The 14090-nt window shown below is 36.0% G+C and overlaps 2 protein-coding genes across 2 annotated transcripts; both read right to left on the reverse strand.

Moving 5' to 3' along the window:
• Nucleotides 1–1145: 1145 nt before the first annotated feature.
• LOC140136285 (ganglioside-induced differentiation-associated protein 1-like) lies at nucleotides 1146–4615 on the reverse strand. The gene is made up of 4 exons (XM_072158012.1): nucleotides 4544–4615; nucleotides 3316–3488; nucleotides 2923–3126; nucleotides 1146–1845 (listed from the first exon to the last, which is right to left on the reverse strand). Exons 2-4 carry the CDS (start codon nucleotides 3380–3382, stop codon nucleotides 1481–1483), a joined length of 636 nt encoding a protein of 211 aa, XP_072014113.1. The 5' UTR covers nucleotides 3383–3488; nucleotides 4544–4615; the 3' UTR covers nucleotides 1146–1480.
• A 4143-nt stretch (nucleotides 4616–8758) lies between these two features.
• On the reverse strand, nucleotides 8759–13801 carry LOC140172788 (uncharacterized). Its single transcript, XM_072195915.1, has 4 exons — nucleotides 13712–13801; nucleotides 10409–10510; nucleotides 9772–9924; nucleotides 8759–8900 (listed from the first exon to the last, which is right to left on the reverse strand). The coding sequence occupies exons 1-4, from the start codon at nucleotides 13799–13801 to the stop codon at nucleotides 8796–8798; spliced, it is 450 nt and encodes a 149-aa protein (XP_072052016.1). The 3' UTR covers nucleotides 8759–8795.
• Between the last annotated feature and the right edge of the window lie 289 nt (nucleotides 13802–14090).

A 14090-nucleotide genomic window follows, 5' to 3' on the forward strand; every position in this document is an offset into this window, starting at 1 on the left:
CTCGCCCAAGATAAAGGTGAAATTTTGTGTTTACCTGGCCAATTTTCAATTTGACAATATTTTAGCGCAAAGTGTGAAATGTTGTGTTTACCGGACCAAGGGTCAATTCTATACTAGTTGAAATGTGTGTGTGTGTGTGGGGGGGGGATCGAGTTAGCAAATCAAACTCATTACCCCCCACCCGCAAAGACCAAACTGTTTGACCTATCAGTCATAGAGGCCATTATCATGATTATAGTAAAAGGTACCTATCTAGCATGCACATAAACATCATCATCATTTATTCTGGTCAATCTCTGCTTCGAGCCAAATATCATAAACTCTGTTTTACTTACATTGCGTGCAAGCCAGTTGTTTACATTAGAGAGATCATTATTACCGGTAATAGTCATTTACATAAATATGGTACATTGTGGTATCATCCGCATACATGCACACTGGTTGCGTTGGAACAACCATTTATATGCATTATGAATAAAAATTAACTTGGTCTCAGGATTGATCCTTGAGGAATATCGCAACGACATTTCGTCAGAAGTAAAACCATTGATGTTAGTACAGTGGGGTATATCTGTTAAATAATTTTGAAACCATTTAATACACATGTCATGTTTCATAATAGTTTTTACTTCTGTAGGGCCTACATTATATAAGGTTTCTGTTTTTATTTTGGTATTTATTTTATGGATGGTAATCATTGCTTTGCATGTATCATATTTTTAACTATTTCTTTAATTATGCTATGTGTGTATTTTTAAGGTTTTGATTAATGTTTTTTGTATTTCTAAAGGTTGCTTTGTTTTGTACAGCGCTTTGTCCTTTAGTAAAGGCGCTTTATAAATGCCTTTAATAATAATAATAATAATGATTCATATTACGTCTTTAGCCACATGAGTGACATACTTTTATACAATCCTTGCAGACCACCACCCTTCTCCCCCTCCCGCACACAAACACTATAGTATATAATGGGAATTCTTTCAAAGCAATGAGCATAGAACAAAAGTAAAGAGAATTTAACATTTTATCATTTCTATGAAACTTTCTCATCCAAATGAATGAGAAATACTGATTATCATGTCAACCACCTGCCACATAGCTTTAAATAAGAAAATTTAACACGGGAGTCAGGTTGTTAACACGTTATTAGTATTTCTCATTCATTTGGATGAGAAAGTTTAATAGAAATGGAGAAATTTTCAATTCTCACAGTTTTGTCCAATTCTCATCGCTTTGAATTTCCACTAGCGATAGCTAGGCCCTGACCTACTACAAAAGTACTATTTTTGTGCGTAAAATACAAGTTTCATCCGTTATCCTAAATTTAAATTCGCTATATAGGCTCTGACTTATGTTGATTTTCTAGGCTATGGGAACTCTTTGGCTAAGTTTTATGTTTGAAATATTGTTTTTTTGTTTTTGTTTTTTTAAATTAAAAGTCATAAGCATTTATTCCAGCCATCTGTCATTTGACGTCTACCTAAAGTTTCAAATCATTTGGCCACCAAGAAGGAAACCCATTATACTGCACATATACAGCAAATCCCAATACAGCAGCAACCACAGAAAATCCCAGCAAACGCGGGAACGCCTTCCTCATCTGATGTTTCAATTTAGGTAACGCAACCGCTAGAAATAAGTTATTAGCGCTTCCACATGCTCTTTGGAAACTTTTCCGTTGTTGCAAACGAGCATAGTAAGCCGCAAGATATGGCCGTTTGCCATCACCCCACATTCGTTTCACTTGTCCTGCTAGAACAAGACGGTGTAAGATCGTAGCCAGGTAGATGTCAGCCACGGTGAAATGATTGCAACAAAGCCAAGGATCAGAATCGGTGAAGTTATCTGTAAAACGTGAAGAGGAAAGGTAGGAGAACAAGGTAATGAGGAGGGAGCGGAATGGAAAAGACGAAGAATGAAATAAAGGAGATGGAATGACAGAAAGACGGAGGTGGAAAAATGCATGAGCAGGAAGTAGGAGGATAAGGAGAGATGAAGAAGGAAACAATAGGATGAAACCACAAACATAATAATGTTACTGTAATGTCAATGAGATAAATTGCAGCAAATCAATCATTATTATACCTGTATACTGTAACAAGGGCCTTGAAACTCAATGTTGATTAGGACGACGATATGTGACCGTACAGCACGAATGAGCCGTAAATGTCCTCAATTGTATTCTGAGTTACAGTGTGTAAAATGGGCATGAAGGTCATATTCATAGGTATTTCAATTTGGTTCTACGTGTATCTCATCAAATTGAGGTACCTATGAATACGACCTTCATGCCCATTTTACACTGTAACTCAGAATACAATTGAGGACATTTACGGCTCATTCGTGCTGTACGGTCACATATACGTCAATAGCGTTTTCCACAATGCATATGCGGCCACCTGCAAGTTCCTCACAGAAAATCCTCTTGGAGATAATGGAGAATGCTTTGCGGGATATGCTTTGAAGACTTTATGTGCTTTATCCAGGTCCATGACAGTATTGTGGAAAGTCATGTTCATACCTGATTATAGTACAATTTTTATACACGATCCACCTCAGTCAGATCTCAGACCCTCGATCGCCTTTTGTCTTACATAAGCGACTAAAATATTTGAAAACTATTAATAATTGTAGCGATCGTATAGTCGAAGCCATTTATTTACACTGTTTAATGACAAATCGCTTAATCGAAAGCTGGTAGCGATCAGAGTAATCGGACCAGCTACTATGATTTGTGTTGCTCGATTCAACTTAACTTACTTAACTATTGACCGTTGATCATGTTGCTAGCGACTTCTGATCGACATCTGACTGGCGCTTTCCCGATAAAACAAAATCGCGAAAAACGTCATCAGAAACGCTACGCTCAATGCGATTGCTTTATCGACATGACCATAAATCTTACTCTCTGTATGCTCTTACCAAATTTTCCATTCCATTTTTTGGCAAGTTCTTCTTCAATCTCTCCCATAATTGAATCACATTCCTTCAATGCAGCAAGCAATTTCTCTTCACTAGTCAAATCTCTGGCTTCCTGCACTTTGATTTTGGCCAGGTAATGCTCTCGTAAGTCGGGATGCCTTTCAGCCAATTTGCGCATGTTGTCACCCGGTACATCCCACGTCTCTGCAAGGTGTAAACGATAAATAATTATAGTTTAGTTTCATCATTTTAAATTTATAATTATGCACATAAAAATACAAATATAATTTTTGGTCAACAGATGAATGATAAAGGAATGTTTTTCAATGGTGGTATTTGTTTCAGCCCAAACAAATTATAAATCACTGTAAACTAAGACAAATGATAACTTACGTTTGGCATACTTCACGTCGAACCCATTGGGCATCTTACAGTCATGAGTATGTTGTCGATAGCACATTGATCCATATACGAGATCTGTTCAATCACGATCGTTTCCATTAAGTCTGTGAAGTAGGCCACACGGTCACTTCCGGGAGTGCTCGAATCTGGATAGAACTTGGGTGCTGAAAAAAAGTAACAGACCTTGTCAAGCATGCTATGCTTCGTTCTCCACAGAATGGAAAACATCTAGTAATGCAATGGAGCCAAATTTGTTCGATCGACCAACAAGGCATGTTTAGTCAGATCCTTATTAATGTATCGACGGAATAAAATGTCCCCATTAATTCTGATTAAACTATGCATTATACGATTCAGCATATTCCTTCAGCGCCGGCGTACGTCTGCTCGGTCTGATTATCGCGTAAAAGAGCGAGGTCAGGCGATGCAGCTTGACCAGCGAATGCGGGGCCGATGTGATGATACGTGATTCAATTAGCCAATCAGAACCCCACTTCCGTATAAACACCATAAACTGCGCCAAATTGGCAGACCGCTGAATAACCGTGCTGATAATCGATCCAGCATCGACGGTCGATGATAAGATCGAATTCATTTGCCTGTGGTGCCTAGGTGCAGGATCAGAGCAGCCCAGAGGGCATAGTCTAGCCCTAACACCCAACTGCTTTTTTCCCACTGGAAGGGAAAGAATGAAGGAATAAACGGAGAGAAAACAAACAAAGAAAGTTTGTGTTGGTCAGGATTCGAACCCCTCGCGCTAGGTCGGCGACCGGTACCAAAATTGTAGGTACACTATAAAGAATTAGAGGCTGTGCAATAATTATGAGCCCTGGGGAGGGTAAAATTGGGGGGGAGACATTTTTGGCGAGCCGAAAAGGGGGGCAAGCAATTTTCGGCAAGCCGAGAGGGGGGGCAAGAGATTTTTGGCACACATTCTAAAACGCTCTAAAAAGGCTTTTAGGAAAACAGTACGGAAACGCTTTAATATGCAAATTTTCCTGCTCGCTGCGCTCGCAACATATAAAAATTTGGCATATGTAGGCCTAAAGGGGGGGGGGGGCAAAGATTTTTTGCGGGCCGAGAGGGGAGGCAAGGATTTTTGGCGGGCCGAAAGGGGGGGGGGGGCAAGCGAGTTTTGGCGGGCCGTTCGAAAATTTTACCCCCGGGAGCTCATAATTATTGCACAGCCCTTAAAGGTCCATTAATATTTATTTCTCACCATCTGGAGTAATTTCATCCATGTATAAGATGATATCTTTGGAGTCTGTTTTAATTATTTCACCATGTTTAACCCAGCTAACCAAAAAACGTTTTCTGAACGTTGTGAGAACGTACCGTTGACGTTTTCTAGACGTTCTGATAAAACGTTTTTAAAACGTAATTTTGTGGAGGGTTTTTGACGTTTTAAAAACGTTATTAAAAGACGTTCTAAAAACGTTTTCGCAACGTAAAAGACGTTTTTAAGACCTATCTTTCCGTTACCCAAGACGTATCCAGGACCTACAGAAAACGTATTGGACGTTCTAGCACGCAACTAACGTACTAAGAACGTTGCAGAAACGTCCAAAACGTCCTGAAAACGTTATAGCAACGTAAAAAACGTATTGGAGGATGCATTACTCACCACCAGAAAACGTATGTTACGTTTCTACTACGTTTTTAGAACGTTTTCTTGACGTTTTAGTGACGTTTAGAAAACGTGCTATGTTTTATTAGTTTAAGACAATGAAAATAAAGCGAAAATGTAATTTAATAAAAGTCCAAAACAAATATCAAATATTATTAAATTAGGCCAATACAAAATTCATGAAACAAGTTAGTTTGGCAAATTAGTGATACTTACGACTTACACGACACATAATAAATCACACCAGACAATTAATGTTGATTTGATGTGTGATTCATTAAACTTTATTCCTGTGTATGAATACTATTCTTCATTCATTTTCGTTGAAAATACTGCTGAAACATAAATTAATTTTATACAAACATGCTATGCAAAATCACCCCATGGAACATGTGGAACTTGTGTTACCATGTATCGAGTCAACTATTGTCATGACCATTGATGACTGTTTATACACTCTATTACTCGATTTATAATAATTATTGTTTAATACATATGCATGGATGGAATACTCATGAAACCCGATTATTGTACATTTATAGGATAAAAAGTTTTAAAACATGATTTATATACATGAAAACTCTCAAATATAAGTTACTATTTATAATTGAAGACAGAATAATATTCAAAAGACTAGTTTGCGTATAATGTCCTGTCAACCAGACCAAAAATGCCGTTCTGCGCAGGTCAGCAACCAATCACACCGCGCCTTTGCCCTGACGTCAGACGCAAACTAATGTTTTCAATTCGGTCTTCAGTTAAATTCGACAAACTTAATTGATTACTCTCACGTACAAAGCGCAGTTAACACTCTAAGAAATAAAGGTTCTAAAAAGATTCTAAAGTTGTCCTCACAGGAGAACCCTTAGAGGTTTTCTAAAGAACCAAATATGGTTCCAAGACCATCGAAAATGACCCCAAACTAAAGAACCTTTTAGAGGTTCAAGATCTAAGAGGGCGGGTTCTCCTGAGAGGACAATTATTTCTTAGAGAGTTGATGATGACTAGACTTGAAAGTGCTCGTAACTTTTGCCAACACTTTGCTAAAATTAAGTCATAATTATTGTTCATGGTTTACTTTAATTTTGTAGAATTTTGCCATAGGCCTACTATGTTCGTAATGTCTAGCCGCTCTCAAATTTAATTAGCATTTATGCAAAGTAACGTGGTCCGGTTTGACACTTTGACAAGAACGTATTTGCGCGATGTTGACAAGTCGCAACTCACAACGAATATATGGCGACGGAATTAACAACACGTTATACATTTTGATTGACCAAGTTTTAAGGCAGAATTCTGTAAAATAAAAGTACCATGAACATTTATGCATTTATTTTAGGCATAATATTGACAAATGTACAGTTCACGAGCCTTTTCACGGCTCATTACCTAAATTGATTAAATGTAGGCCTATAAAGATGATAAGTCTGCATTTCCCTTATGGAACTAGCCCCGTTCTCAAACCGCGACGCCTCTCGAACAGCGAGCGGAGCGAGCAGCGAGCGCAGTGGAAAATCATCATACAGGTATCAGAGTACAGAGTGCTAGGAACTACCGGTACCCAAAGCATTAACGAGCAAATTAGTCCTATAAACGAAACTACTTTCGTTTTCGGCCATCATCTCCTCCCTGCCAGAAACGTAAATCCACAAATGTTGAAAATTATCTTCTTAAAAGAAATATTTTTACAAACGTCATTGAGATTTGAAACCCACTCCCAAAAACCTCGATCTTTTTGGTTGTTCCTTTAAGGGATGGGGTATGAACGTTTGGACAAAATTTATTGTGGGACATGAGAGCACATCAGACATATCGAATGGCATTCTGAATACGAAGAATGTCCTTCTGTTCTCAAATAATTTTGATTTTTTTTTTAATTCGCAATGTAATACACATTTTATGTGAAATGATTAAAAATTGATATTTTTTGAAAACTTTATAAATTTGATGTTTTATACTTAAAGTGTATTTATTTAGGATAAAAAGCCGACGATCAATTTAGAAAATTTTGACCTTTCGTATCATGGATTTTTTCTCCCAAACACCCAAAAAAATAGGTCTTTTGGGGAAAAATTCCATATCTTCAATATGGAAAGTCAAAATATTCAATTGATCGTCGGGTTTTCGTCCCAGCTACATACACTTTAAGAATATATCATTAGATTTATAACATTTACTTCGAGGACTGTTAATATCAAAATGTGAACAATATCAAATTTTAATAATTTGTCATAAAATTTGTATTATACCGTTAATTTAAAAAAAGAAAATTATTTGATATCAGAAAGACATTCTTCGTATTCAGAATGCAATTCGATATGTCTGATGTGCTCTCATGTCCCACAAAAAATACTGTCGAAACGCTCATTCCAGATCCCTTAATGTCATTAAACACGTCAAATAATTTGAATACGCATAGTCTAGTCTCAAAGATAAAATAAAACTCCTCAAATTGAATTATTACCTCTTTACTAGTGTCCCCAAATACAACGTAAAACCACTAATTTACATTGTTTACACAACATACAGATAATATCATCACTTCCGTTGCTGATGGGCAGAGCGATTAACTGTAAACCGTTGACAAGAGCGTACTTGCGCGATTGACAAGGCGCAACTTGCGAGTATGGCGACAGAAATAACAACACGTACGGCGTGTAAAGCACACATAGTAGGCCTACGCTTCGGTTGAGTCGCATTGTGAACATCGCGGAAGTATGCTCTCGTTTTACAGCAAATTAAAATCACGGTATAGTTACTATAATCGATAAGTCGCTATAATCTGAGGCAGAATTTAAAAGTCCGAGTACATTTTCGGTCTGGTTGGCAGGATGTCAGACGCAAATTAGTCTTTTTAATTCGGGCTCAGATTATAGCATCTTTGTCCCTCGAGCGTCAAGTCGCAAGCCATACATGGCCTTTAATGCAACTTTGACCAAAGGGCCGTTCATATTACGCCGCAATTGCGGTGCGGTGCGGTGCCGCACTGCAGAATACTTCAATAAATGAAGTTCAATACATTTTAACTTGGAAATGCGACGAGTAGCGTTGAGTTGAGGCAAAAAGTAATCGATTTATCGGTACCGCATCGCACTGCATTGCGGCGTAGTTTGAACGGACCTCGACGCTGCAATAAGCAGCTTTTTGAAGTATGACGGGCACAAATGGAGATGGTGTACTTCTATTTGGGTAATCTTGTGTATGCTTTCTTTCAGCATACAAAAGATTACCCAAATAAAAGTACTCCTCTTTGTGCCCCATACTTCAAAAAAGGCTTAATATAAATCAACGATTGTGGAAACGCACTCAGCGAATACTAGGTGATTATACACTGGTGAAGTGACGTAGTTAGTCGGATTAACTACCATAGCAATAGATGAATAAAATTTTGACTGTATCCCCGTATGCCTACAACGTCCATGCGGTACCGATGCATTGAACCATATATTATGTCAAAGAAATGCTAATCACTTGCACCTGTAAGATTAGCCTGTTTGAAAAGAGCGGTATTGTATTCAATCTATTATATGATTGAAGACAGGTGATGAGTGCAACCTGCTGTAGTGCAGAGCGATCTATTCAAAAATTGTATTCATCTATTGCTATGGTAGTTAATCCGATTAGGACGTCACTTCGCCAGAAACAAAAACATCTTAACATGCTTATGAGAAATGTTTTAAAATAAAAGTCTGATATATAATCACAGCTATTTTAAACTTAAACCTTATATTTATCGAATATATATACTTCAATAGACAGTGAGCACCTTGTCCGACAATGTTGTAAAACTAGCATGTTTACCGTACCAGTACAGTGCCTGTGGTCTTCAGTTTCAATGTGTCCCCTAGTCTTGTTCTTCCTCTTCCTGTTGGGAGCCACGTTCATTTTCGCCGCGCTCATCATCCTCCAATTCCCCTACAGGTACCGCTGCATCCACATTCCCAGCTTTCTATAGATAATAAAATGGAAAACAATCTATTTATAAGCATGATCATCATTTTGGGAAACATCATTTTTAAATTGAACTGAAACCCGATTCCCCTTAAATCTATCAGCTCACTAAAATAGCAGCCATGACAAAATATATATAAATAGGCATAAGAAATTCTATGAATAAAAAATACTATCAGGTTATGGTCACCCTTAGATATCCAGACAACTTATTTATATTATCAGTATCATTAATTCTGAGTAATTTTCAAGGTCTGTATAAACCATAACGAAATCATAATGCGCGCGTGGGGGTGTGTGTGGGGAGGGGGCATGGTGCCCCTACTGAACCTAAGAGAAGTGAAAATAAACAAAAATGCTCCATAGAGAAAGAAACATCACGTAGGTGTGTGAAATGTAAGGACAAAAACGTATGTCTCAGATACATTTGGTAAAATAGCTTTGTGCTATGCTTTATTATTTTTTTAAACATTATTTTTAAAAGAAAATGAGCTGTGCGATATGCGATATTTTTTTCATTTTACATTAAACGAACAATATTTATGCACTTTTGATATTCAGATACAGAAACATAGTAATACACTGCAAAAACAGTGTCTAGAGATTGAACACTTTTTTTTTGTCCTCAATTTGTAAATACGTTTAAAACCTAAACACCAATGTCAAATTTCAAAACATCATATGTTTAATATCTAAACACATTAAGACATATTAATTCCTAAACATGTTTAGCATTTAAACGTGTTTACAAATAGAGGACAAGGTGGTGTCCAGAATGAGTGCTTATATTATAATCCCTAGACATTGTTTTAGGCCTACATGAATTAAATAAATGAATTTGGCATTTCAGCAATGATATTTGAACTTACTTTATACTTTTTTCCACCTGGACGATTTGGTGTTCTTTTCAGATAATCTCCAAGTCCCTTCTCTATCTCAACCTCCTTAGCTTGAGGATGATTCTTCATGCAAGCTTCTATAGAAAGGTGGAAATGATATGAGTTCAGTATTAAATTAAACTCCTTTATCAAAATAAACGGTCTGTATCTCAATATTAGGATTTTCCAAAAGCCTACATGTCGACGTGTTACCATACGTGCGGTCTGTGGTCTTAGGGGAATTTTTTATTTGATAAGTTTATGAATAAAGTATACACATATAATCTAAAATAACCAAAAAAAAACCAAGTTGGAAACGTATGTCCGATTTAGGGGTCAGATTTAAATATCCATATTTTAATTTTATAGTCACAGAATATGAGTATATTACACCCACTATGATTGGTTCAGACAGCATGACAAATTATATGCATTCTGTTTAGGCTTAGCCGATCTTAGCTCTATGGAAGCTTATGGATCTGTTTTCTCACCCAAAAGGAAAGGCCTGCGTGATTTGACATATTATGTTAATCATAGATTGTATCTTGGGCCTATGAAACTTACTGACGATAACTTTGTAGAAACTTGAAAGGGCTATCTTTAATGCTCAGCTTGCCTTTTCTCCCTATACACTGTAGGAGGACCACAAATTGTTCGTTCCCAGCTTCCTCATCATCCTCCTGATGGTTTCGTTGAGATCATGTCCTCCAACAAGACTAAGGTGTCGTATCTGGAATAAAGACATATGAATCAAAGCTAAATATTTTAATGCATTATCGCATGGAATTTGGAAGTCAATATCGTTTATGATGTTGCCGTTGTTGATGGTTCAGTATCTTGTGATACTTTGACCCACAACTGAATAAAGTTATTGTGATTTTCATCGCAAGTGCAAAATGTCAAACATAGGCCTATTTTGAATTATGGCCTATTTATAAATGATCATGATTATTAGTACTTCAATTGTGTAAATCAACCACAATTTCATATTGTGTACTTTTGAACACACGAAAATTGCATCTTAATTCATAATTTTGTTTTTAAAGCTAGTATAGGGTGGAGGCAAGGAACATTTTGCACAGGTTATGATTGTTTGGTATAAAATGACAGTTCCTGAGAAATATTAAAATATTTAAAGAACCTCTCGTGTCTATTCGATATTCCTATATTAAAATACATGTATATAGAAATATTTTTGGCTGAGTGGAGTTTTAATATAAAACCACATGCGGCCCTCATGTGCATGTTTTGCAAAAAGCAAAACTTATAGTTAAGGGCTGGGGTATGAACGTTTGGACAGTATTTATTGTGGGACATTAGAGCACATCAGACATATCGAATTGCATTCTGAATACGAAGAATGTCCTTCTGATATCAAATAATTTTGATTTTTGAAATTGCAATGTAATACATATTTTATGGCAAATCATTAAAATTGATATTTTTGATATTTAACAGTACTTGAAGTAAACTTTACAAATCTGATGATTTATACTTAAAGTGTATGTAGGTGGGATGAAAAGCCGACGATCAATTGAAAATTTTGACCTTTCGTATTGAAGATATGGATTTTTTTCCCAAAACAAAGTCTTTTGGGAAAAAAATCCATATCTTCAATATGAAAGGTCAAAATTTTCAATTGACCGTCGGCTTTTTCCTCCTGCTACATACACTTTAAGAATATGTCATTAGATTTATATAATTTACTTCGAGGATTGTTATATATCAAAAATTTGAATTTATATCAATTTTTTATAATTTGTCATAAAATTTGTATTATATTGTGATTTTCAAAAAATGAAAAATATTTGATATCAGAAAGACATGCTTCGTATTCAGAATGCAATTCGATAGGTCTGAGGTGCTCTCATGTCCCTCTAAAAATACTGTCGAAACGCAATAAACGCTCATTTTAGATCCCATAAGAGTGCACCAAAATATTGACATAGTTTTTTTGTATTTCAATCAGGTACAATAAAAAGCTATCTTGTCATGTTTCTTTACAAAGTTCTAATTGATAACTAACTAAACAGCAGATTGCGTAACTCTATCACTCTTTAAACAAATGATAAACTTCAATGTTGCAAAATATGGAATATGGATATTTTTCGACAATGTTCTTAGCACATCGAAAAAATGTTTCAACAGAACGAAGGACAATATCTTAAACTTCTGAACCAGCAGTTGCCAGACCTTAAGGCCTATATGATTTTATGACATGTTACATGTACAAAATAAGTAATTGTCTTGCTTTTAAAACTTTATACGAAGGAGAACAACTAAGATTACAAGAGATGGTAATCTAATACTAATGGATATGCGTTTTCCCAGTCGCCACCCAAACAGGGTGGTGGGTTATGTATTTTAAATTGTGATCTGTTTAATTGATAAAATGTCATAGTTTGTTTTGGTGTCATTTGAAAGCTAAAACACCACTAACATTAGCAACCCTGTAAATATGAACAATGTAGCTTTTCAACTACTGGAGATGTGTGGTTGATCGAAAGTTGTGAGGGAAGGATGGGGAAGAGGAGCACACAAAGTCTATGGGAACAGGGCGTTTCGCATGTGTAACTTGAATAAATTAATGACTACAGGGGCTACATGAACTTGATTTTGGTCTTAATTTACAGCTAAAAAATTCTACTTGTTGTTTTTAATCATTTTGAACTCTTATGCATGCATACCTAGGGCTAAAGAATCGTACTGGTCATCGATCTCTTTGATTTTTTTAATTCAGTGCTTTCAGGCAACACAAACCTAATTAATTACACTAAAAATAAAAACAAATGTGTTCCACTTCCAAGCAATCAATATACATCATTATTCATTTGCAATCATTTCATAAATATTCCAACATCTGCAACATTCCATTGTTTAGGGCAAAAATTAGCGTACTTGAACTTCTCTGGGTAATATATGATTTATAGGTCATACCATCTGTTGTTTTTAACCATGGACTTGGAGTTTGTGACTAACCCAGAACATAGGTCAAGACTGAGGTGGTACAGGTGAAGTTCTGGGTGCACAAAATACACCTCTGGGTGCAATAACCGGCAACATGATAATCATTTCAATGGATTTCCAGTAAACCCTTCTGCCTGACTTTAAAGTAATTATTCAAATTATGAGGTTTTGGGCGCTAAATACTCCCTATTAATCACATATTGCTTACATATTGGGTAACCACGGCCACTCTTTTTTGCACTTGTAATTAATAATGTTACTTCTCACGTGTTCTGTTTTTATACTTGATGACTTCTCTTACTACTTTCAGGAATTTGCCTGTGTAAATATACATGATATAGATGAGAATAATAATATAGCCTACTTGTAATTAAATCAGGTACTAAGTTGTCCGACGATCTGATGATCGAGTGTCATGAGTGTCATGCTAATCTAATACTCATCTAACACATTATGTCAGATAGACTTATGAAATAGGTATAACAATTTGACAAACAAGACAAAACTCAAGTCAATAAACCACCTTGAATTTCAACCAAATAATTAATTGTAGGCACGGCCTTTCGATTCTGACAACATCGCCGATCTTTTTCAATTTTGAGATTGCAATTTTATAAAGCTTTCAATCACGACGAATAGGCCAGCTATACGAATGCATCACGAACATACAAGTATTTTATTTAGTAGTACCAATACGGAATTAAACCATGAATATCATCAAACCTTACAACATACTTTTAAGTCAAGAATGGTAAATAATTAGAAAAACAATATCCTATTAAAAACATCTTAAGTCCTCACCTTTTAAAGACTTTCCTCGAATTCAAATTACATCAACCGTCATTATATTGTGGATGCCATATGTTACTCATTGTACTTAAAACTTCACTGATTAAATTGACTAAAAACATACACGCTTTAACATGTTTAATGCAAATATAGTAATAATAAAATACAATCTTACCTTTGTTTGGTAGAACTGAAAGAAACAGATGCAAATAGTTCCTTTTGATGAGCAACTTGATGTATATTCCTTAGAACAGCATGCCAGCATAAACGATCGTGTGAAACGTATAATTTTTCACATTCCAGGTTTGAATTTTGGGTTGCCAGACGATTCACAAAACCATAAAACTTTTATATAGGTCACACTTAAAGATGTCAAGCAAGTCAAACACCGGGTCATACATCACAATCTCTAAGACACAGTTCCTCACTAACCAGCAGCTTATGCTAGGCTTAGGCTGACTTTAAAATGTTGGTTGCAAAAGCTTATCTCTACAAATTGAGATCAACGTCCGAGAAGTGATGTTGTCGAATGCATATAATTGAACCGTGCTGTG

Source organism: Amphiura filiformis, chromosome 16, assembly GCF_039555335.1.
Source record: "Amphiura filiformis chromosome 16, Afil_fr2py, whole genome shotgun sequence".
NCBI lineage: Eukaryota > Metazoa > Echinodermata > Ophiuroidea > Amphilepidida > Amphiuridae > Amphiura > Amphiura filiformis.